Here is a 25,180-nt window from a genome sequence, read left to right on the forward strand (position 1 = left end):
TATTGCTACTCCTTCCGTTCTCCTCTTGTTTAAGTATTAGAATGTTTCTTTTATTAGTTTTTTTAGAATCTTTCCTTATTTATTAAACAGTTATATTCCCCTTTTACCCTTATATTACAATTGTAATTTCCTTTTCATCCCAATTAAATATGTAACTGGTCCATTTATTTTCTAATTTAACAACATTCAACCTACCTATATTGAGATTCTTTAGAAATTCACATGCAAGGGATCGTTCTAGTGGATTGTTCAATCTTCTATAAGGGACTAACAAATAAGAACGGAGAGAGTATTATTATTATTGTTATTATTATTATTATTGAAAATGGGTCGTAAATTAAGGACAAATGGACAATCCCAAATTCCTAATGGGGGGATTATCGCTACCTATCGTAAACAGGCCATAAGTCTTCGATCGGCCAAGACCTCAAGAATGCTTTTACGATGGAAAATCTTGTACTATGTACAATACATATTATAAGACGGAGTTAAATATACCACAAAATGGTTAAAACTTAACCCAAGTTAATGTAAAAGTTATTTATTTTGATTAAATTTTCTCTTTGTAACTCATTAAAAATCTTACCCATTAAAAATTACAAAGTACTTGTATAATATAAAAAAATTAATCAAAATAGATAAAATGAATACGCACAAGACATTTTGTTATTAATATTGCTTTATTATCTTACCTTTCCCAAAGAAGAAAAAAAGCGATAAATCTGTACCTAGAAACATTGTATTAATTGTTCTCACGGTTAATGAAGCATGATACATACTTGTACGTATCACTTTCATATAAATATCAATATACGTATCTGTGTTAATTATTTGGTCTTCTTATAAGTAACAAATTAAATAATAAATATTAAAATTAATAATAAAGAAAAATAAATAAAATCAAAGGCCTGAGTTTAAGCAACAAGGTAGTCAACCTTTATTTGTGGGAGGCGTGAGAAAGGGTGTGAAACTACCGGGACTCCATCTGCTAACGTTACACGTACTAACCAAGTGAGGACTGAGGAGGATAACACTCACCGTCTTACCTTGAACGTTAACGGTGAGACCAATGCATGTATAAAGAAGAAGTCTTACATCTTAGTTAATGAAATGTAAAGATGTCTTATCATTTGTAAAGCAGTGCGTTATATTCACCTAATTTTCAGGTGAACTATCTTCTTGTTTTTTACGGGGAACAACAATATCATTAATAATTAGACATACAACATCTATAATGATAAAATAGATCTGCATACAACAAATTTAAAGAAAATACATAACTGTTACAATCACAACAATTACTATTTTGCATCCTAAAGCACATCTCGTACTCCACCGCTTCTAGCTTGATGCGGGTAGTCTTTTTCGATGTTTTCACATCTTTCCAAGTAGAGTCCTTCGTAATATGCTCGCGAATTGTTATGATCGACGAGTTGATGATAAAATCTAAACCTGTATGAATCCATATCTTCTTCTCAATTATTAAATTCCTAAAAATAAAATTCTCAGATAAGAACAAAAAAACCTAAGAAAATGAAACAAAAAGAGACATAGGAAAAAACAAAAAGAATGATCGGAAATAGCCTAATTTCTTCGAGCTAAACACCAAAAAACCATAAAACCCAAGAAGAGGGTGAGAGAGAAAGAAGAGTGAGAAAGGGGCGGCCGAGAGTCATGTGAACTTGTTTTATTTGAACTTAGCTGAACTTATTAAATTCATCAGATCTTATTTCAGTTATAAATTATACTTGGATAACCCTTATTTTTTCCGAACATATCTTATCTGAACTTAATTGATTTTATTTGAAATTAATTTTCCTAAAGTAAGGGGAATACGACAGAAAAGCGCCTTGAATTATACTCCGGGTTAATTTTCATTTTTTATTTTTCATTTTTCATCCGTCCTATATTAGTACTTACACTTCTATTTTGAGAAATAACCCACAAATATTTTTAATATATATCACTTCTTACTACCAAAAGTTAGGGTTATATAGTTCACATTCAATTAAAAAAAATTCTATTATACTCTTTCACATCTATTTATCAATAAAATATGCGTCTCTATCTTTGTTTACATCTATTTTTCCAATATAATTATAATTGATAATCAGAAAATAATTTATCTCCTAAAATTATGTCATGTGTCAAAACTAGGGACAGAGGGAGTAATAAATACTTGATCAGTACCTCAACTATTTAAGATTTGAAGCACATGCTTATCGATCTGGTTGACATTAAGGCCATGTTCGGCAAAAGTAGCGGTAGCGGGTAACGGGTAGCGGTTGAGTAGCGGGTAACGGTTGGAGTAGCGGGTAACGATTAGCTGTCAAAATAGCGGGTAACTGATATGAATGTTCGGTAAAAAAGTAGCGGTTGATATTATAAAATAAAATAAAAGCTGAAATATTATTTAAAACTTTAATATAAATTTGTCAAACGCTACCCGCTACCTTAAACGCTACTAATTTTAACGTTTGATAAAATCTACTCAACCGCTACCTGTACCGCTAACCGCTACCTAAATCGTTACTTCGCCAAACACTTACAAATTTTACAAGTAGCTTCTTGACTCGGTCAAAACGCTACACTCTTCCTCAAACGCTACCGCCGAACACGCCCTAAAATGTTTAGTACATGTTTGTTTAATTGACAATAAAATAAAAATAAATAAAAATGTCTAACAACTAACTGGTAGACTATGTTTGGTTGACAAAATTATACTTTCTATATTTCTTAACTAGTCTTATAATCTGCGTGAGACATTATATAAAAATTTAATTATTTTATTCTTTTGACGATCTTTCTTTGCATGAATTCCATTTTTCTATAGCTTTTTAGTGAACTATGACTCTTATTTTCATATGTGTGTTTTGGTGTTGTTCGTTTGATTTTGAGAGAGTGTTAAAATTTTGTTTTTTTTTTTCCTGAAATTGTGGCTCTTGAATTTGATGAATGTATGCGGACTTTTGTACTTCTTAATGTGTTTTAGTTAAATTTAAAAAAATGTTTAGGGTTTTCATAACACTTTTCATTAAAGATTAATTGCAAATTTTCTTTCACTGAGTTTAACTCATGTCTAATTGATGACCGCAGAGACCCATTTGCAATGTTGAAGTATGTTTAACCTACCAATTCAGAAGTGTTAAAACCCACGATCAAAATTTTCTCTTTTTCTATAAAATAAATTCCCAGAAATTATTCAAGTCATGAAAGATAATGAAGACCTTTTGATAATTAATTACATTTTGTTGTTATTAAGCTAGATACTTCCTCCGTTCCTAAATAGTTGCACCGTTTTGACTTTCACGTTTGCCAATGCATAACTTTGACCATCAATACACTACAAGAAATTGTACTATTAACGACGGGAAATCCCGTCGCGAAAGGCCAATAATCGTTGATTAACGACGGGATTTCCTGTCGCGAACCCGTCATAAAAGGGGGCCGTCGTTAATAGAAATCTCGTCGTAAATTCGTCGTAAACCCATCGTAAAAGACATTTACGACGGTTATTCCCGTCATTGTTTGGTTGTTTGCCCCGTCGCAAAAGGCTTTTGCGACGGGATTTTTGACCCGTCGTAATTAGGTTGTCGTTAAAGATACAAATTCTTGTAGTGATACTTATAATTATGTATTAGTAAAAATTATAAAAATTTGATATATTTTAAATATATATTAAAAAGAACTTAATAATACTTTGTATAATAATTTTTAATTTTAATTATTAGTAGAAAATTGAGGTCAAAGCAAGACAAGTGAATAGTGTCAAAAGTCAAAATGGTGCAACTATTTAGGAACGGAGGAAGTATGTGATTGTAATTTTCCTTTTTGATTGCTTATCAATTCTGAAGAGATTTTGGTGGATTTTACTAAGGAGTATATTTGGTTATGATTGAATATATAATTATGATTTTTCTTTTTTATTTTTACTTTACCGGTTGTGATTAAGTATTTGATTGACTGATTTTTCTTTATGTTTTTTTTATTCTATTTTACAATTAATGCTAATATAGCTTATAAGTAGTAGAGTTGTTTCCTAAGAATAAAAAAATTAGGGGCATTTTAGATTATGCTATAGGGGACGCTAAAAGGTCATTTAAATTGGGGATTTTGAAATAGCTTTTCAACAAGAACTATCTCTTGGCCAACATCGAGGCACTCCAAAGACTCTTGAGTAGCTTTTAATGGAGAGTTGTTTCAAAGTACCTCTTAGACAAGTCACCCTAAGAATTGAATCTTGTTGATAAGCGGAGAAACACTTTATTTGTGAAAACCGATCAATTATGGACATGAGACAAACTTTTCTACATTTAATATTTGCAATTCAAGAAAACATGTAAATGAAAAATTAATATATCTAAGGGTGAAAAAAACCTCAGCAATAATGATTATTTTTATTTTTGATAACTTTTAGGTTAAATTATTTTTTATCACCTAAAAAAGTTGAAAAATTATTTTTTTTACCACCTAAAAAAATAAAAATTGTAAATTGTCTTTTACCACCTCTTAACTACAAAATGGACGAAAACATTATGTGAATTAATGGAAAATAAGCGAAAATTGGTAGCTTATATACATGAAAATCGTGGGAGAAGTGAAGGAAATAAAAATATAGTCGTTGAAATAGGTCTGCATAATGTTTCCGTCCATCTTTCTGGTTATGAGGTGTTAAAAAATAATTTTTTTTGTAGGTGGTAAAAGATAATTTTTATTTTTTAGTTGGTAAAAGACCATTTATCAACTTTTTTAGGTGGTAAAAAAAATGTACCCTAACTTCTATCACCATTATAATTTCTTTATGGGAATCACAATTAATAGTATTCCCTTCTTCCCATAATGTTTTTTCCCGTTTGATGTTTTTTACAATAATATAGGAATATTTTAGGAAAAAACATGAATTTATAAAGGAAATAATTGAAATAGAAGATCATTTTGAGATGCTATAAAAGAAAATGGGAAAAAAGATTATGGGATGGAGGGAGTACTTTACAATTAATTAACCAACTTCTTAATTATCATCAACAAATATTAATGTTATTTGATAGATGTAAAATGAGGTTGAAAATAATATGATGTGGGATCATCAAATAGTAAAAAAGATATTAGATAGTGTTTTTGTAGAAACCAACAATCTTGGGTGTTTTTTGGAGGGGGTTCTTGAAAGTATCTTGTAGAGAGATAGTGATAGAGAGAGATTGGAGAGCTAGCTCTCACCAATGTAGATGTTCTTATGGAATAGATATATTTGCATAAGTTTGATTTTCAATATTGCTCTCCAATTATATATTAATAAAATTAAATCAAAACAAGTTAATTGGTAGAGTTGATGGGGAATTTATCTTGTGACTTGGATGTCGTATATATAATCGAGCCTCATCAACTGTTAAACGTTTGGGAGTAGCTCAAGGTAGACATACATAGCTAAATTGACTAACCTGTTATAACCTTAGGTGTTAGTTCCGTAGTGTGGTCCCTTCCTCTTACCTAATACTCCATATTAAATCCAATACTTTACATAGTAACATTTATTTTGATATATGGTTACTCACAAATTCTTATTTACAAGTGGTGTACAACAAATTTTGTACACCGGAGTAAAAGTTGACTCAAAATGTTTAAAAGTTACCTTTATATATGTAAAAGTAATCTATTTAATTTTTAGTGATAAATTTTTTCATTTGAATAAAAATTATTTCTTCAAAATCACTAATAATGTATAATATTAATCATTTAACTCTTTAAAATGTTTATCTATCAACTTTTTTTTTAATAATATAAAAGTTATATAAAAATAGGTTAAAGTTACAAAAAACTGCATAAAAGTTATTTTGGTGTACAATAAATTTATTGTACAACTTATACGTGCAAGACCTTTTGATTGTTACTTATAAATTTAAACAAAAGTTTGTATGTGAATAACACAAAAGTCAAATTGTCTTAAGGAGTAAGTATTAAGACGCGCAAGAAGTGGGAAAACTTCACAAGATTAACCAAACAAGTTTCTACGTGAAATTTCTAGGAAGTAATTAAGTCGAACTATATAAGAAATTTTCTTCCTAGGAAATATAAGTTCAAATAAGTTTGAGTTTGACAATTTCATATAAGATATGTATGGATTAATCAATACTACTTTAACGGCATGTTTAGTACGGAGTAGTCAGGAATAAATAACATCAATGGAAATTATTTTTACAAACTTTTGTATAAGGCGGTCTTTCCTGTAAGACCGCCTTGATGTCAAATGAGGTGCCACATAAGCTGCAACACAAGCGGCTGACGTCAGCGTCAAAAAAGTAAAATATATATATCATTTTATGATTTATTTTTATTTCATTTTCATTTTTCAAAACCTAATTCTTTCCTTTCTCTCTCCTAAATTTTCTGTCTCCTCTCTCTCTTCTAAACGCAGATTTGCTCCTCTCTCTCTCTCCTAAACGCAGATTTGCTCCTCTCTCCTCCCTAACTAAGGTAAAGGATCGGTGGCGATGGTGGAAGTGTTGATCCTTCATCACATCAGGCTCAAAGCGGTTGTAGGTACGGCAGTTCTCGTCGACAAGTTCGAAGCGGAAAAGATTGTTTTGAAGTTCGACGGTGGAAGCATAGTTGAATCCGCCGGCGTCGCCTCCTTGCCACCGCCGTAATCAAACCGCCAGAAACTTTAGGTTTTTATTGCTTTTAGGTTTTTGATTTTTGAGTTTTTTTAATTAATTTTTTGATTTTAATTTTTGATATTCTTCGTTGTGGTGGATGCGGCCGCGAACGAGAGCCAGATCGGTGAATCGGCAAGGCAAGCGGCGTTGTCGCCAAATTCATTTGAGCATCGGCAAGGTTTGGTGGTGCTCCTGCCGTAGTGTTTCGAAAGCGACCGAAATGGTGGCCGACGTGATGTGAAAGCGACCGAATATGACGGCGGCGCATGTAAGGGAAGGGCGAGCAGGTCGAAGGTGTGAGAAACGTGTGAGGAAGTTCTCGGCCTTGTGGCCGCCGTCGATTTAGGTTTTTGACTTTTTAGGCTTTGTCGCCGCTCTAATTGAGAAACAAATCGAAGGCGTTTATTCCGTCGGTGAAGGCCAGATCTAGTTGATACAGGTTTGAATAAAATTGTTTTGCTTTGCTTTGATTTCAATTTTGTTTGATCATTCAAATGTTAATCGAATATGTTTTGTGGTTTGACTTTGGTTTCGATTTTGTTTTTTGATTTAATTTGATTGTGTGGTTACATATGCGTAGGCGAGGCTTCTTCGTTGGAGATGAGCTAGTGGAGGTCAAGGAAGAGGAGGCGGAGGCGGAGTATTCGATGGCGGTGATAGTGGAGGCCTTCGCTGCTGCCGGTGAAGATTTGAGGAGAAATTAGGTCAACTCTTGCGACAGAATCGCTGTAAACTGCAGATTTTAGTTGTTTTAGTTTCGTTTTAGTTTTAGTTCAGAATCGTAATGTTTTAGTTACACTTTTTTTGTATTTAGTTAAGAATAATTATGTTTTAGTTTTAGTTATAATTCTGAAATAATGGTCTTCTTAGTGGAATTGCTGGACTGATTTTCTATGTTTTAGTTATGATTTTTTAAGTTTTAGTCACGATTTTTTGGGTTTTAGTTAAGGTTTTTTGAATTTTAGTTACGTATTTTTGACTTTCTATTCAGGGCTTTAGTTATGATTTTTTGAGTTTTAGTTATTATTTTACCAGTTTAAGTTACGATTTTCTTGGTTTTAGTTAAGATTTTTTGAGTTTTAGTTATGTATTTTTGAGTTTCAGATAACGAATTTTAGAGTTTTAGTTAAGATACAAAATTTTAAGCATTGAAACCAATTAGTTAAGCAATTGAATTAATTAGTTAAAAAATTAAACTAATAAGTTAAGCTTCGGAATCAATTAGTTAAACAATGTAATAAATTAGTTAAGTAATGTAACATATTAGTTAAACCATGCAACTGATTAGTGAAGTACTGAAACCAATTAGTGAAGCACTGGAAGCAATTAGTTATGCACTAGATTTAATTAAGTTAATTAACCACTGAAACTAATTAGTTAAGTTAAAGATTCAATTAGTTAAGTAACGAAACTAATTAGTGAAACACTGAAACCAATTAGTTAAGCAATGAACCAATTAGTTAAGCACTGAAACCAATTAGTTAAGCAATGAAATCAATTAGTTAAGCATTGCAACTAATTAGTTAAGATTTTATGAGTTTTAGTTAATAATAAGTTTGTTTAAAATTAATAACTATTCGACTCATAAATTTAACTATTTATTTTTATACCTTAACTATTTTGTTATTCAATTAGTTATGATTTTATTATTTTAGTTATGTTTTACACTAGTTTAGTTAGTACCCCAAAAAAATTGAAAATTTTAATTTCGAAAAAAAAAATTGGAATCGAAAAAAAAAATTAAGCCTGAAATACAATTAGTTAAGCCTGGAATACAATTAGTTAAGCTTAAAGTCCAATTAGTTAAGCTTAAAGTCCAATTAGTTAAGCCTGAAATCCAATTAGTTAAGCCTGGAAATCCAATTAATTAAGCCTGGAAAAAAAATCAAAAAAAAAATTTCAAATTTTTTTTAAAAAAAATAAAAAAATAATAATTTAAGCCTGAAATCATATTAGTTAAGCCTGAAATCCAATTAGTTAAGCTTGAAGTCCAATTAGTTAAGTCTGAAGTCCAATTAGTTAAGCCTGAAAAAAAAATCAAAAAAAAAAATTTCGAAAAAAAAAAAAATCAAAATTTTTTTTGTATTTTTTTTTTGAAAATTTTACATGCTGACGTCAGCACATGCGCCAACATGGCTGCCAACGGGGCTGCCAGCAAGACTGCCAATAAGGCGGTCTTTCCTGTGAGGCGGTCTCACACAAAAGTTTCTCAATTATTTTAAGAAAAAGGTGGGATAAACTAATATTATTATAGAAATGAACATTGATTTTTCATACATTTTACACGAAGTATATAAGTTCATTTGCATTATCGTTGTTTATTACCGACTATCCAAATTACCGAGTTACCGGTAGGGTTGAGCAAAACTATTCGAAAAACAAAAAATCCGAAACCCGAACCGGTATCCGATCTGAAAAAGTGGGTATCCGAACCGATATGGTTATCGGTTAGGGTACCCGATCCGAAATTGGTTATTGGATATGGTTACGAATATCATTTTATAAATAACGTGCACTCGATAACGATCCGATAAGCCCTTTAAATAATTTTTCCCAAGAGCTCAAAATTTTAAATGTTAATAATCAATGTATAATTTGAGTAAATTCTAATTTCGTTAGTAATTTAATCAAAATTATGTGCTAATGTTGGTATTTAGTGTTGTATGATATTACAATAATCCAGTTGTAAAGTCTATTTTTTCCAATTGGATATCATAAAGGGTATCCGATATCTAATCCGAAAGTTTGCTACGGATACCCAAACTTAACGGTTTGATTTATAGATATCAATTTTAGCCTTATTGGTTATCGATTACCCGATCCGATAATGCTATTGGTTCAGCCGTTCAGGTATCCGACCCATGCTCACCCCTAGTTACCGGTATAAGTGGTATTTTATCATCGGAACGGAATGGCAACAAAGTCAATGGTAGATTAAAAATCCAAAGCACGCACCAAAGTTATCAAACAAATACAGCGGGAATTGACTTAACTAAATGTCTGATGTTATTGTTTCAAAATAGTTGGTGATTGCAAAGTCAATTACTCAATTTTGAGTTAGTGGTATGATAGTTACTTACTTTGCTTGGGTTGATTTAGCATGTATATTTCCGATTAAGTCAAGTCACTAATGGAATTGTGAGATATTATCATTGCCAGTATCAATTGAGGTTGACATGAGTGGTTAAGACCATTGTTAATCATGGAGAAAAAAAGTCCTCACCCCCTCTCTCTACCCACTTTCTCACTCATTTTTTTTCATTTTTTCTATTAGCAAAAATAAAACCCCCCCCACGGCCCAACCGCCCTCTTATCCATGGACAGTTTTTCACCAAGCAAATTAACATTTACCAAATCGCTCCAATGGTTATAAACTTAAACTTTTAACAAGTCATTTAAGGGAAGCTTATAAACTTTTAAGAAAAAGGTACAACCAAAAGGGATATATCATTAGGGACAAACGTGATGCTCTGTATTCTTTTAGTAATTAGCAATTACCAAAAGTGACAGATCTTAAGCAAAGCAGATGAATAATAAATCAATGATGAAAATAGAGCTATAAAGGACTGCACAAGTGCATATAGAATTGAACACCAGTAGCAATAAGTACTTTGTACAGCAGCCCATGCGGGGAGCGAATGCTTGATTGCCGCAACATATCTCCGTCCAGGCAAGTAAAGGCGGAAATAAGCAACACCTTAATCTAACTACACAACCTCACAGATTTACACTGGGAATTGACAGAGGTGTGTACTAAATATAGTAGAATGTAATCACTACAGTTATTTCAAAAAAGAAATTCTCCTAAAGACCCACTATTACAAATAAGGAGACCGCCTGAATGTATTCTTTCTCGTTGTTTCCATCTTTCCGAAAAGAAACCCTCGTTGCTTGTAAGCTTTAGATAAGCATCTATGTCCACCTGTGATTTTCTGGGTACTTGAGATAACAGTTGAGTTTTGTAGCTCTCGACCTCTCCAGTTGTGCTGGTTTGTCCTACATCCAAAGAGAAACTATTGGCAACTCCAGGACTCCAACTCCCACGGCTACTCTTCGAACTAGAGCTTTGCTCTTGCTCTTCAGCAGTCATCTGCAAATCCAATACAGAAACAATTAAGAAATGCTGTTTTAGCCAACTTTAATGTTAGATCTCACCATGGTTACTTCAAATACCACCTCTTGGGATCGCTAAATTTTGAACTTCGTGTTCCCATAACCGACCCTAATCTTTTTCAAATTAGTAAGTTACTAAATTTAAAAGAGAAGAAAAGAAAAAGTGGCAAATAGAACTATGGCTCACGATCATCTGTTCGGATGAAACTCGAAAACCCTTAAATGACAAACCACATCCCAATAAGGTTTCTACACTCTCTGCTAGACTGCTAAAGAGTTACATATATATGAACTTCTGCAAAAGTAGTTCCCAAATGCTAGGAAATGAGAGTGAAAAATATTTAGAAGTGAGCCATACAGAAACAGACAATTACAAAAAACAGAGAGTTTAGTACATTAATTCTTCAATCAATTGGAGTACAAGTTTTGAGCAAACTTCTTTCATACAACAAGGTGTGTCATCTCCTATTACATCGATTCTTCTACCATCAAGTTTTGCCTTCTACTAATTGACACTACTTCAAATCTTGAGCAAACTTCTTTCATAAATCCCACCAATCCCACCACAAAAATCGACCTAGTGGCCAACCATTGGTCTCTTCCCCTCTGTAGGATTCTCCTCTAAAACTGTTGCAGTTGTAGCATTTCCTAAGGACACTATTGATTGTACTATTTGTAAATTTACCAATATAATATTACACACGCCAAGCCCCACAACAATTATCCCGATTCCTTTTTTCTCTTCCTTTTTTTATGGGGAAAGACATAGGGAGTAAAATTCCAGCAAATCTTTTTTTGTTTCTTTCCCCTTGTTTATTTGGTGGGGGGGAGCCAGAAAGAGGGATTTCTTCTTTATACAAAATTTACTTAGCATAAAACTAAGTTTTGATCCGCAATGATATGTGATTACTTCTTTGGTAGACTGCAATTAGAGTGGTGATATGGAAACATTAGGCGATCTACAATCCAAGTTCTTCTTCCACATGCATAAATTTGGATCTTCACACTAAAGCATAAAAGAAACAGCTTTTGGTGATGTTGCAAGTATGCGGACTTCATTTGGAATTGGGCTAGATCACTCAAACATTCATCCGTTACACAAAACTGGAAGTAGGCAATGTTGACATGAAAATGATTCATCATACTCATGGACAAGATAAGCAGGGCATGATGTAATAAACTATCCGGTGTAAGTATTGAACAGTACATTACCTCCTGTGTACCGTGTAGAACAGTTTTTGGAGTGATAGGATGTTGCTTATTATCATTGACCAGATGAGGAGTGCCATCATTGCCAGTCTCCCACTTCAACCAAGGAAGAACAACCCCATCCATTTCACCAGGAAGCAAATTAGATCTCTGTGGACTCTTAAAAGATTCTGTATCTCCGTATTGCAACATTGGCTTTACTGCTCCTCCAAAAATAGAACTTGTATCGCTCCTTTCTCCATCAAATGATGAGATATCTGTCTCTTCAACACTAGAGATGAATTCTTCAATAATTTTATCAACATCTTCTTCCAATTCCTTGGGCATTCTGTTTCTGTCAGTACTTCTCTGGAAATCATGAGTGGATTATTTTTCAAATTGTCTGAAAAATGACATACAAAAGAACTTCTGATTGAACAAAGATGTGCACTCCTGCACTTCTAAAGCAGTGTGAATCCCTGGTTAAAAACAAGTAAGTACCTTTCTTCCTCTTGCAGCTCTTTTAGCAGGAGTGCTCTTTGGATTAGGAAGCAGTTCTCCAACAATTTTTTTGAGCTCCTTACCACGCTCCTCCTCCAACATTATTTCAGCAAGGAGTTCTTGTTTACGCTTTTCAGACTATGACAAGCAGAAGATTTAGCATACAGTTAGTTGAGTTACTTGCCATCAGAATAACAACAGCTGATCAGCTGTCCAAATGAAACATAACATTCAGAGAATTTCTGATTATAACGAACAATCAACAAAAACTTATTGAGAATCAAATTACTAGGAGTTACCTCTTCCAGTTTTGCCTTATAATTCCTTCTGACAGTTGAAACAACTTTAAGAACATCAGAGTCTGCTGATTGAAGACCATCGTTACTAGTCAACTTAGACAGTTGGTGGTCAGCCTGTACATACAGCTCCCAAAGTCAGCTATCCAGATTACTTAACACAGCTCCCAAAGAGGAAAAACAGATAAAGTTGAGCAAATATTCAACAACCCCTCAAAAAGCCGAAGAGAAACCAGACCTGTCTAAGATCTAGCCTGTTATCTTTGGCAGAATTTGTATATTCTTTTTGCAATTCTTTTGACCGAATGCTATTCCGCCCATGTCCACTTGGCTATGGTCCCAGTAAGTCATGAAAAATATAACCAAGATCAAGCACACAAAAAACTAAAGATTCAGACACAAAAGACTATTGATGCAAATAACAGCAAGCAACCCCCCCCACCGGCCACCCCCACAAACTCTCCCCGACCCAAAACAAAATCCTAATCAAAAGAAAATGTGTCAATTCCAAAGCAAGCAAAGAGGATGGCTCGAAAATAACCTTATTTTGTTTGAAGGCAGCTTGCATGTCCTTTGTTGTTCGGTTAGCATTGTAACATGCATCATTTCCTTCATCGTCAGTTAGCGTGGAGGAATAGCTCTGAGAGTTTTAAACACCAGTTTAGAATATAATGCTTCATATGCAAAATATCAAGATGAGTATAGATATTACTTCTTCCGTTCCATAAATATCGCACCATCTTGTTTTTTACACTATTCACACAAGACCTTTGGTCATATTTTGTGATTCATACCTAAGAAAATTGTAGTAACGTGGGATCTTGTATCGGTATACATTTTCTAAATATCAACTTTTTATAATTTTTACTTATACGTAATTCGAGATATTAGAGTCAAAGTACGTGTTGTAAAGCATAAAGTCAAAAACCATGGTGCAATATTTAAGGAACGAAAGAAGTATTATTGTATCACATTAATATAATACTAATTCACAGACAGAAATGCTCTCTTTAACCAGCTTCTTCAAGCTGGGTTATTCAGGCTAGCCATTTAATACGAAGCTACAGTAAAAAGCATCTACAGCTTCAGAATAGGAGAGATAGGGTGCACATACAGAATAGCCATCATATGACCTCAAGAAATCTTTCTGGCTAGAGGACCTCCGCAATCCTCTCTGCTGATTCGAAGATGTTGGCTGCACCACAGGCTTTTGTTTGCTCCAAATGTTAAGATCATTGGGATTGGCATGGCTTCGGTTTTTCTGAATGTGTTCATTCTGTAATTCCAGGTTAATCAGAAGTGTGTGACATACAAAAATCAAGTACGAATATTAAAGGACACTAAAACAAATCAACAAAACTTGTTTGCACAAACATCAGTTAGAAAAGGAAATAAGAATTTCTTTGATAGGCAGAAGTGTGTCAGCAAGTCTCTCAACTAAAACTATTTTTGGTGATTGTCCTAGCTTTCTCGATCATAAAGAATACAAGGGGACCTTCAGTAACTATTCTTGCTGACCATATTACTTGGCCAGATTGCTAGAAAGAGGGGAAGACTACGACACTAGGTCACCATCAAATACTGTAGTGGTTTAAATGACCTAGTATCACAAGCTATGCACTGATGGATTTCCATGAAAATTTAGACAATTTATTTTGCTAGAAGGTGCTCAAAAACGATGCATTTGAAATGGCCAAAATCATTTCAGTAGGATACAACACTAACTTGTTAGAGACAATGAATATTGTAGTTAGTTGTGAGACTTGTGACACACATACCACGGTTGTCTGCAGGTTTCAACTTGTGGCCTTTGGATAATTTTACCGGCTAAATGCATTTGATGATCATTTAAAAATCAGTGAATTCACATTAACATGAATACATAATACTCTACTATGAGATGAACAACTCTTATAAAGAATGTACCACACTATCATCTAACCAAAACCCCTTACAGTGATTTATTGACATATACTGTTTTCTTGATCATAGATAAGCCATTTTTGCAGAGTACACACACACTCACACACAATCGCACACACACTCACTCACACACAATCACACACACACACACACACACACACACAAGAATGTGCAAATAGAGGCCCAACATTACCACATATAGTATATTTTAACAAATCCACATTTATCTGTCTTTTCTTAAAATGATCACAAAAACATTATTACTCCTGAAAAATTATCTAGTTTCCTTCAAGTTTTCTTATTTTTCCAATACTACTAATTCCTTATACAATTATATTTTAGAGTATTTCACATTTTTGGAATGCATCAAACTCCCAAAATACTCCAATTTCCAAAGATCTGCAAATATTGGCAGGTATACCCCGTTTAGAACCACTTGAAAACCGATGCATATGATATGTTCTATCACTTTAAAAAAAAAAATCAGGCTTCTCTCTTTGATTTCAAGTAGCCTTTCAACTTAAGCTTGTCCATACAATTCATCAACCCAGTTCAAAATGGAAACTTCTTTGGATAATTCAAGCGGTGCTCGACTCCATATAAGCCTTGAGGATGACATTATCTTACATTCTTACGTTCTCAATTCAGTGGACAGGTTGATGTCAATATACTCTACTTTACAAGAATGCTCCATTAGATTGAAACTTTCTGAGTGTTCTATTATTTGGAGTGTAGAAGTATTAGGAAAATAAATCAAAAAGTTTGAGAATTTGGATTATCTCAAAGGAAAAACAATATATAGCCTACTTTGAAAAAAATGTGATGTTCTGAGTGTTGGGAGAAGGTAGAAAGCAATTAGTAGGAAAAATTATTGAAATAATAATTCAGAAAGCATGGACTTACTTTCAAAAATAATCCATAGACATTGAAATTTTGGAGCACTTCAACATTTTGGATGATTCAAATTTATATTTAGAAGTAATCCGTAATAATAATAAATGAAATCAGATAATTGGATGATTATACAAGAGAAATACTTTGTAATGAGTACGGGAAAAAGAAAGAACTAAGGTTGTGTGTGCCAATATGCCAAAATATTTTTTGCTTATATGGATTTTTGGTTCTTTAATTACAAACAACAACAACAACAACAACAAAGCTTTAGTCCCAAAATCAACAAATCAACAATTTGTTCTTTAAAAATTAAGAACGGGAGCATTATCTGCATTACCATGTGGACGCCTGTATTGGCAACTTCCAAGGTGTACAAAAGAAATTTCATTCAAGTTAAAGCCGTAAAGGCACACAAGAGGTATCTTTAGGTTTTCAATTCATGCATACAAGTGGTCTACAGAGGATTTGGTTATCGCAAACCACCTCCTAGTAGAAGTTACCGGATCTTTAACTCCCTCCACTCCCTCATATTTAATCTTCTCTTTAACGATAAAGTGCCCTTGGGAAACAACATTGTTATAGGTTCGACCATTATTCCAAATAAGAAAAACCTAATAATTCTGTCTAGCGGACACCTACAGAAGTGATCTAGCATCCTAGTCTCCTAGAGAAAGGCATCCTAAATATGGCTATTTGAGAAACCGCAGGAGCTTGCGGGTGGATCGAGAAAAATATTGCAATGTTAATAATGAACTGTTTACCATTTTACTCATCTGAGGATTTTGGTCGTAAGAAGCATATTTGTCATTACATTCACCAAATAAAATAAAGAAAATCCATACAGGCATAGATCTGTTGACAAAAATGTCAAAAAACAACAAAAAAAAGAAGGAAAATGTCAAATCTGATTTAGTTTATAAGTTGTAACATGCAGTATTTTGGCATTTGCAGACTTGCGGAGTAACAGATCTATAAGTTCCAAGCAATATATTGATATACAAGCTCCCCAAATATTGCCCTGCCCAAGTGAACAAGTAACACAGTATTCTAAATTCTTACTAAGCAAGTAGCAAGTTGGATAAAAAAAAAGACTATTCAAGGCAACACAACCTGATTGTAAACAGAGTTAGCATTTACTTGGGTCATATACATCAAACCAACCATGAAATAATGAAGGATATCATTGAATCTTCGGACAAACTTTGCAATAGAAACTCAATCTCATATATTTGCGACAAGGATAAGGGAACAAAAGATCCAACAGTATCGAACTTTTTACCAAAACAGATAACTAACGTACTAGATAATCTACACACACATACACTTTTCTTATCTGTTTGATCAACAATAATAAATGGTGATAATGGAAATGGATTTTTGTAATTTTGTGATGAAAGTTCCATTCAAATGTCAAGCAGAGCAATCTATCTCAAGTGTGTGTTTTTGCACATTTTTCTATTACCACTCTAGGAGTATTGAGTATTAAAAAGATATCCAATTATTTAGAAACAAATCGAATAGCACCGTACTAGTCAATTTTCCAGTTATCATATAAACTACTATATGTATTCTAATTATTTTCACATTAAAACCATTTGTTGACTGTTCGGTCTTCATTTTTAACTGTCTCCGTACTTTTAACTTCCATTAAATCATCTTCTCATTCTCAATGTAATCCGCCTCAATTATAGATGAGGGGCATGGTGAAACAGTAGATAAGTGAAAGAGTAAATCCAATAATTTTTCATTTTCGAGTTAACCTTGGACTGTTGTTAATGGTTTGTATAATCTTCTAAATTCATAGGTTTACATGAAGTTTTAGAAGGGTAGTTTACAAATTAAATTAATCCGAGCACCTATCTTCTTATTCCTTAATCCAAATTTCTTAATACACATTCTTTCTTCCCAACTTAGCTCTCGAGTTATTTCATTATTTTATTTTATTTGGCAAATACGTACATACCATAGGACTGAAAACTAACTCGCAAAATTACACACAAACTCAAACTCGCAAAATTACACAGGAACTCACAAGTCACAACCATTACCACAATTTATTATCGGCTACTGAATTGGTCTTCAATCAATACAAATATATCTCCTATATAAGATTGCATAACCACACAAACCCCAATCATTACAAACAAAATCCATAAAAGTTACTATGACCAACATAATGAGTACTTACTTTCTCAGCATTGATATAGTCCATTAGAGAAATTAAAAATACAAGCCTATCAAATTAAATTAGCAATTTCAATCATCCAAACTGACCCACATCCACATTTCACATCAACTTTAAATTCCGCCAAAATTCATAAACTCTAACCAATTTAAACAATCACATAATATTAACATAAAATCCTTCATAAATCCCGTACCTCAGAATCGCTAATTTGATAATTCCGAACCACAGAAAGAGACCGCCTCCTTCTAGAAGCACCACCATCCGTACCGCCATTTTTGTCACCAAAATTATTACTCCTCAGCTCACCAACCATTGATCCACGCCTCGAAACCGACCTACCTCGCCGATGCGATGTCATTTTATCATTATTATTAGCCGACGAAACCTCCGACGACTTTGTCCGCCCTCTTTCACCAATATCACTAGACGAAAACATCTCAATCGCGAGATCATCAAGACTAATCTCCGGAACTCCGGACCCTCTCACTGTATTCACAAATTTACCCCTCCGACTCGCTGACGGCGGCTCCTCCGGCGATACCTCGGCCGGAATACGATGCGAGAAGCGGCTTACGCTTCGTGAACGGCGGTGATGTGACGATGATGAATTCCTACTTCCGCTGGAGTTAGAGTTGGAGTTGGTGTCTCCTCCAATTGAAGTCCGCCGCGTCGTGGACTTAAACGCCGCGGTGGCCATTGATGATAGAGTGAAGAGAGTTGCCGAGTTCAGATTTTAAGGATTGACTGCCATTACTTTTGAGGAGAGAGAAATTAAAGGTGGATAGCAATGGCGTTGGGATTGTTCACGAGAAGGAGCTGACTGCAACTCTTGAAAGAGGGGAAGATGGCGGAGAAGACGAAATTTGGGGGATTTTGAAATTGTATCGTACTTTTTTTTAATATACTATACTCCTTAAATATTTATATTTTGGAATATTTTTTATACGTCAATTAATGATTAATTTGGAATGGTTATGAATTTGAATTATAATTATTTACTTACAATCATTTTGGTCTGGCAAATTGGCAATAATTTTGGCTCTCTCTTAACTCATTCATTTAAGTCACATGATTTTGAAATATTTTGAATTTTTTTTGTTTGAAGGAAAATTATTTTTGTATTTAAGAGAGTACTCCTCCGTCCCTTAATACTCGCACCGCTTTTCTTTTCGGGTCGTCCCTTAATACTTGCACCGTTTCTATAATGGAAATTTATAACAATATTATATTATTTCTCACACTTACTTACTAACCCCACCTACACCCCTATTCCCTACAATAAATCATTTAAAAATTCACACCCCCACTCACCACTCTTACCCATTTCCCACTAACTATATTAAAAAAATACCCCACTATCAACTAACACCCATTAAATTAATAATGGAAATTTAAATGTCTTAAACTCCGCACCGGTCAAACCGGGGCGAGTATTAAGGGGCGGAGGGAGTATGTTCTTGACTTGTTTTTTCTTTATAATAATCGGATTTTTTGTAAAAAACTTAAAAAACATGTAGCCAGCTACTCCGTATTATCTAGGACCTTTTACAAACTGGCTACTTTTACAATTTTATTTACCAAAATGATTACTCTTGAATTCTATTTACCTCTCTCTAGCTATGGTGAGCGATTAGGGTGATTTCTAACGCACTTCGTACTCGATGGGAAGGAAGAAGAGATCTGGTAATGGCAACTCATCTAGCACAAAAAATAATGATAAAAATTCGACCACTCCTAGTAATAGCCCGATTTCACAATCTCAATCAAACCCTCCCAATTTGTTGGAGGAGGAAGCAACGTTGATTTCATCACCATTGGTGCATCCCAGTGCAGGGTTGATTCCTATTGAACTCCATAATACTATATTGGAGCTGGATCAATCACTGGGAATTATTGGTCCCACTGTTCGGAAAGAGTCGTTGAGTGTTCTTCAGCAAAAAGAGCCGTTGGGGGTAGCCTCTTCCCAGAATGTTGGAGCGACGAATGAGACTCAGCAGAGGAACATTGGTGAGATGATTCATGAACTTTCTCGAAGACTAAACGATGTTTTGGCTCCTAGAAGATCTGACAATGCTCATGTGAGCTCCCCTGCTGCTCCTCCTATGGCTAACCCAGGGTGTTTCATTGCAATATGTTGCCCTCATTGTTAAAGAAGGAAAGAAACTTGCTCAAATGCAGGAAAATGAAATTGATAAACTAACTGATGTATGGCTTGCCTCAATTGTTTTATATGTTGTGGGGGATGCTCCTACTATTGCCTCAGTTAAACGATTTATTGATGCTACCTGGTCTAATGTTGGAACCCCTAATGTATTTCTTCATGATGAAGGATATTTCTTAGTCCAGTTTGATTCTATTGCTGATAGGGATTTGGTTCTGAGTGGAGGTCCTTACACTTTCTTCAGTAAACCTGTTATTGTTAAACCCTGGGCTGCCAACTTCAACTTCTATGAGGAAGTCCTTCGAGTTATTCCTCTTTGGGTTAAACTCCCTAACTTGCCATTAAATTGCTGGAGTAGTCAGTCTTTAAGCAGAATAGGCAGTCTGTTAGGTGTTCCTATTTGTGCTGATGATTGCACAACTAGACAGCAAAGGATTTCCTTTGCCAGACTGTTGGTTGAAATGGATGTCACTGATACTCTTCCTGATCATGTGTGGATTGTGGACACCAATGGTAGGGAGTTTAAGCAACTTGTTTTGTATGACTGGAAACCTGCTTATTGCCATAAATGCAAGATGCCAGGTCATAATTGTGCTTTAGCTGTCAAAAGAAGAGTTGAACCTCAGCAGAAAGATACCAGGGTCAAGAAAATATGGGTTCCAAAGAAGCATCAGGTGACCACACAGGGGCAAACTGATGTTCTTGCTACTCCTATCCATCATGCAATCTCTCAGTCTCACTCTGGAGCTGATGCAGGGATGGAAAGTTGCCACCAAGAAGTCTAGAAACAAAGGTGCACCTGTGTCAACTACCAATCACTTTGGAGCTCTTGATGAGGAAGATACAGAGGAGGAGGAGGGCACTCACATTGTGGAAAATATTGAGGATGATGAAGATATTCCTCCACCCCCTAATATTCAATGATTAGTATTTGCACCTGGAATATTAGGGGGCTAAATGACCCCTGTAAGGTGACTGAAGTTAAGAAATTGATTAGTAATCATAATATTAAAATAATGGTCATACTGGAAACTATAGTAAAGAGTAGGAAGAGCCATGATATCAGCAAGAAGTTTGGCTCTCATTGGTGTTGGGCAAATACTATGCTTGCAGTGACAAGGGGAGGATCTGGATTGGTTGGATGCCTGGCTATGTTACTGTTAAGGTGGAGCAGACTCATGAGCAACTAATTCACTGTGCAATCCTTAATAATCAAGGATGATTTGAATTCTTTTTTACAGCTATCTATAGGCTTCACACTTTAGATGACAGGAAGCACTTGTGGAGTGAGCTGGTAAACTTGCACTCTTGTGTTGGTAATACCCCTTGGCTTATGTCAGGAGATTTCAATGCTATTCTTTATATGCATGACAGAGTCCATGGAACTCCTGTCTCTTTGAATGAAACCAAGGAGTTTGCAGCTTGTGTAGATCAGTGTTCTCTTTCTGAAATTAAAAGTACAGGTCACTACTATTCTTGGCATAAAGGAGGTGATAGAACAAAAACTACAAGCAGGATAGACAGGTGTTTTGGGAATGCTGATTGGATGATGGTAAAGGGAGCAGTGTGTACAGAATACCTGAATTCTAGCTTATCTGATCATAGCCCTATTTTGATTGCTTGCCTGCCAGAGGATCAAGGTGGTGGTAGGCCCTTCAAGTTCTTTAACTACCTTGTTCATCATGAGGATTTCATTCCTATAGTGGAGCAATGTTGGGAGCAAGGGTGTCATGAAGTACAATGTACTCAATTTGGGAAAGATTGAAGCAGATTAAAAGTAAACTCAAGCAGCTTCATAACAAGGAATTTAGAGGTATTAAAGACAAGATTAATTCTGCTAGACATCAACTGGAGAGTATTCAGATGCATCTGCAGGCTGATATCACTGATGATTCCTTGCTCCAACAGGAGAAGGTGTGTTCTACAAATCTCAGAAAGTGGCTAAAAGTTGAGGAATCTGCTATGAAGCAGAAGTCTAGATTGCAATGGCTTCAGGAAGGAGATTCAAACACTAAATATTTTTTTGCTTCTGTCAAGGAGAGGCTGAGGATCAATAGAATCACTTCTCTAGTGGATGCTAATAATATCAAGCTTGACAAACCTGATGCCATACAAGATGAAATTATGCAATTTTATAAATCTCTGCTTGGTTCTTGTGCCCCTCAGTTGCCTATGATTGATATTCCAACTATTAGAAGGGGAGCTACTTTGACTTATGAACAGAGAGATCTGTTATGCAAGCCTGTTACTAATGCTGAAATTGACTTGGCTCTCAGTGGTATTGATGATTCTAAAGCCCCAGGAATTGATGGTCTGAACTCTGTATTTTTCAAGCATACTTGGTCAATTGTCAAGGTTGATGTATATGCTGCAATTAAGGAGTTCTTTGCTAAGGGAAAACTTCTTAAGCAAGTTAATTGCACTGCCATTACCTTAGTACCAAAGGTCTCTAATCCTACTCAGGTTAAGGAATTTAGACCTATTGCCTGCTGTACAATGATGTACAAAATCATTTCAAAGGTGTTGACTAGCAGATTGCAGAAAGTAGTTGGCAGCATTGTTAGTGAATGCCAGGCAGGTTTCATACCAGGGAGGCATATTGCTGACAACATTCTCTTAGCTACTGAGCTTGTGAAGAGTTATAACAGGAAACACCTCTCTCCCAGGTGTATGTTGAAAGTGGATCTGAAGAAAGCATATGACTCCATAGAATGGAGTTTCCTGAGAAATGTTATGACAGAACTTGGTTTCCCTTCTCAATTCCTTGATTGGATTTTTTCTTGCATCACTTTTGTGTCCTATAGTGTGCTTATCAATGGTAAGCCTTGCCCTCCTTTTTTTGCAAAAAAGGGTCTTAGGCAGGGGGACCCTTTATCTCCTTATCTTTTTGCTCTGGTTATGGAGTATTTATTAGGAACTTGCAAATTCTTAAAGATGACCCTGATTTCAACTTCCACCCCAGGTGTGAAAAGCTGAACATCACTCACATGATGTTTGCTGATGATCTCCTGCTATTCTGTAGGGGGGATCTTATCTCTGCTTCAATGTTGTTTCAGAAATTTCAATTGTTCTCTAAAGCTTCAGGCCTGGAAGCTAACCTAGACAAGAGCAACATCTATCTCAGTGGTGTTTCTGAAGTAGTTAAAGAACAGATCCTAGACTGCCTTTAAATCCCCATGGGTGATTTCCCATTTAGATATCTAGGGGTTCCTCTTTCCACTAAAAAGCTCTCTTATGTTCAGTGCAAACCCCTAGTAGATAAAGTGCTGCAAGAGCTAAGTGTTGGACTGCCAAACATCTTTCCTATGCTGGTAGACTGCAGCTGGTTAAAACTATCCTGCTAAGTCTTCAATCCTACTGGTGTCAAATCTTTATTCTTCCCAAAAAGATTATTAGGGAGATACAAAATTATTGCAGGCTGTTTCTGTGGACTGGTGATACTTCTGCTTCTAAGAAAGCTTTGATCTCTTGGCACAACATTTGCCTTCCTAAGAGTGCAGGTGGGTGGAATGTCAAGGACATGGAGGTCTGGAACAAAGCTGTTGTATGCAAACTGTTGTGGGCTTTAACTCACAAGAAGGATAAACTGTGGGTCAGGTGGGTTGATGCCTACTATATGAAAGGTAGGAATCCTACTGCTGTCACCTGTCCTGCTACTATGTCTTGGGCTCTTAAAAAGATCTCCAGCTGTGGATTTTTGGTGGATTCTGTAGGGGGGTGGTCTGCAGTTGTGAAGCAGCATTCTTTTTCTATTAAAAGCATGTACCAGTCTCTTACAAGTAGCCATATTAAGGTCACTTGGAGGAGGATTCTGTGCAATAATCATGCTACTCCCAAGAGCCAATTTATTCTATGGTTAGCTCTTTGGAGAAGACTTCTCACTCTTGATAGATTGCTCAAGTGGAAAGTGGTTGATTCTGACATTTGTGGGTTGTGTAAGAGTAACAGTGAATCTGCAGAACACCTGTTCTTTGAGTGCCCTCCTTCTTCCCTGGTTTGGCAGAAAGTTCTGAGATTACTGCATTTTTCTAGGCCTGCTGGTGGATTCACTTATGAAATTCAGTGGATGCTTAAGAGCTCTAAGAGAACTGGAGGTAAACATCAACTGCTGCTGATGTTCTTTGCTGAGAGCATCTATTCCATATGGCTGAATAGAAATGATAGAATTTTCAATCAACACTGTAAATCTCCTACTGAACTCTTTAAAGAGATTCAGTTTCGAGTTGCTGCTAAGGCAGATGATAAGCTTAGAAATTTATTGCTTGAGCTTAGTGTTTAAGTAGTGTACTTCCTGTTGTTGGTGGAAATGTAGTTTTGCTCTGATTTGTAAAGGCTGTTGTGCCTATCTCTATTTTGGTAATAAAATCCTTTAATTGCCAAAAAAAAAAAAGCAAAAACAAAAATGAACCATTTGCTTTGCTAATAGCCGCAAAGTATACTCAAATAAAATCAATCCAAAACATAAATCACAAACCAAAGAACAATTACTCCATACTTAATTTATTTTTCAAGAAATAATAACTTATACTCCATATTATACATTAGAAAAAACTATAGTACAAACATAAGGAACAAAATTAACAGGCATTTGAATTAGAATATAACATCTGACACAAAATACATTCAATCAAAAGTTCCTTATATTGTACGGAGTACTTAGAGTTTCGATTTCTTATTAGATTGAAATCAAAATTACAGAACATTGAATATATAAATATATAATGAAATATAATTGAGTCTTAAATATGCATGAAAGTCAGTTGGGGAAATTCGAAAACGCCAGGCTCCACTGACGTCAACTTAAATATCTATCTATCTATTACATTACATTATACTAAAACAGACACCAGGAGTGACACGTGTCACGTCCTGGTGATAAATTTTCCCGCTAAAAGTTTTCTTCTTTTTATTTATTTATTTATTTTAGTTAACTTTTATGGAAAGATTCTGTAGTTTGACTAAAAGTTTATTTATTTGATCTTCAATATAAATTTTCAACTAGAATTGATTTTATTGCTCAAAATAATATTTGTAAAATCATAAAATATATCCTAACTTTATTAATCTTTAGAAAATTTATAAGATCGTTTTTACTACGTATTACTTTATTTTTGAATTATTCTTTTGTTACTCGATTTTTTTTAAATGGTAAAATCATTTTTTCTTAACATCCGTGCGTGCACAGGGTCTAATCTAGTTAGAAAGATAAAAAGAACCCAAAATTTATATATAAAATCTGGCCGGAGTCCCTAAGAAAACCACA

At 34.7% G+C, this 25,180-nt stretch overlaps 2 protein-coding genes across 3 annotated transcripts; one reads left to right on the top strand and one right to left on the bottom strand.

The window, feature by feature from the left end:
- Window positions 1-10,210: 10,210 nt before the first annotated feature.
- LOC110793805 (uncharacterized) lies at window positions 10,211-18,670 on the bottom strand. 2 transcript variants are annotated; one of them, XM_021998714.2, is made up of 8 exons: window positions 17,950-18,668; window positions 13,866-14,027; window positions 13,293-13,391; window positions 12,990-13,082; window positions 12,755-12,868; window positions 12,456-12,593; window positions 11,979-12,323; window positions 10,211-10,743 (listed from the first exon to the last, which is right to left on the bottom strand). In XM_021998714.2, the coding sequence occupies exons 1-8, from the start codon at window positions 18,451-18,453 to the stop codon at window positions 10,441-10,443; spliced, it is 1,758 nt and encodes a 585-aa protein (XP_021854406.2). In that variant the 5' UTR covers window positions 18,454-18,668; the 3' UTR covers window positions 10,211-10,440. The 2 variants fall into 2 exon arrangements, with proteins under 2 accessions (XP_021854406.2, XP_021854407.2); XM_021998715.2 differs by lacking the exon at window positions 12,990-13,082 and having other exon boundaries at window positions 17,950-18,670.
- A 1,258-nt stretch (window positions 18,671-19,928) lies between these two features.
- Window positions 19,929-20,841, top strand: LOC130461340 (uncharacterized). Its single transcript, XM_056829406.1, has 2 exons — window positions 19,929-20,591; window positions 20,674-20,841. Exons 1-2 carry the CDS (start codon window positions 19,929-19,931, stop codon window positions 20,839-20,841), a joined length of 831 nt encoding a protein of 276 aa, XP_056685384.1.
- Window positions 20,842-25,180: the final 4,339 nt, after the last annotated feature.

This window comes from Spinacia oleracea, chromosome 5 (genome assembly GCF_020520425.1).
Source record: "Spinacia oleracea cultivar Varoflay chromosome 5, BTI_SOV_V1, whole genome shotgun sequence".
NCBI classification, from domain to species: Eukaryota; Viridiplantae; Streptophyta; class Magnoliopsida; order Caryophyllales; family Amaranthaceae; genus Spinacia; species Spinacia oleracea.

Excerpts from the sequence above, each read along its gene's own strand:
- LOC110793805 (XM_021998714.2), bottom strand. The coding sequence starts at position 18,453 with ATGGCCACCGCGGCGTTTAAGTCCACGACGCGGCGGACTTCAATTGGA. Across the intron at positions 14,028-17,949 it reads ATCAAATTAGCGATTCTGAG|AATGAACACATTCAGAAAAA; the intron begins GTACGGGATTTA and ends CTGGAATTACAG. Across the intron at positions 13,392-13,865 it reads GGTCATATGATGGCTATTCT|AGCTATTCCTCCACGCTAAC; the intron begins GTATGTGCACCC and ends TAAAACTCTCAG.
- LOC130461340 (XM_056829406.1), top strand. The coding sequence starts at position 19,929 with ATGCAGGAAAATGAAATTGATAAACTAACTGATGTATGGCTTGCCTCA. Across the intron at positions 20,592-20,673 it reads GGGTTCCAAAGAAGCATCAG|GGATGGAAAGTTGCCACCAA; the intron begins GTGACCACACAG and ends GAGCTGATGCAG.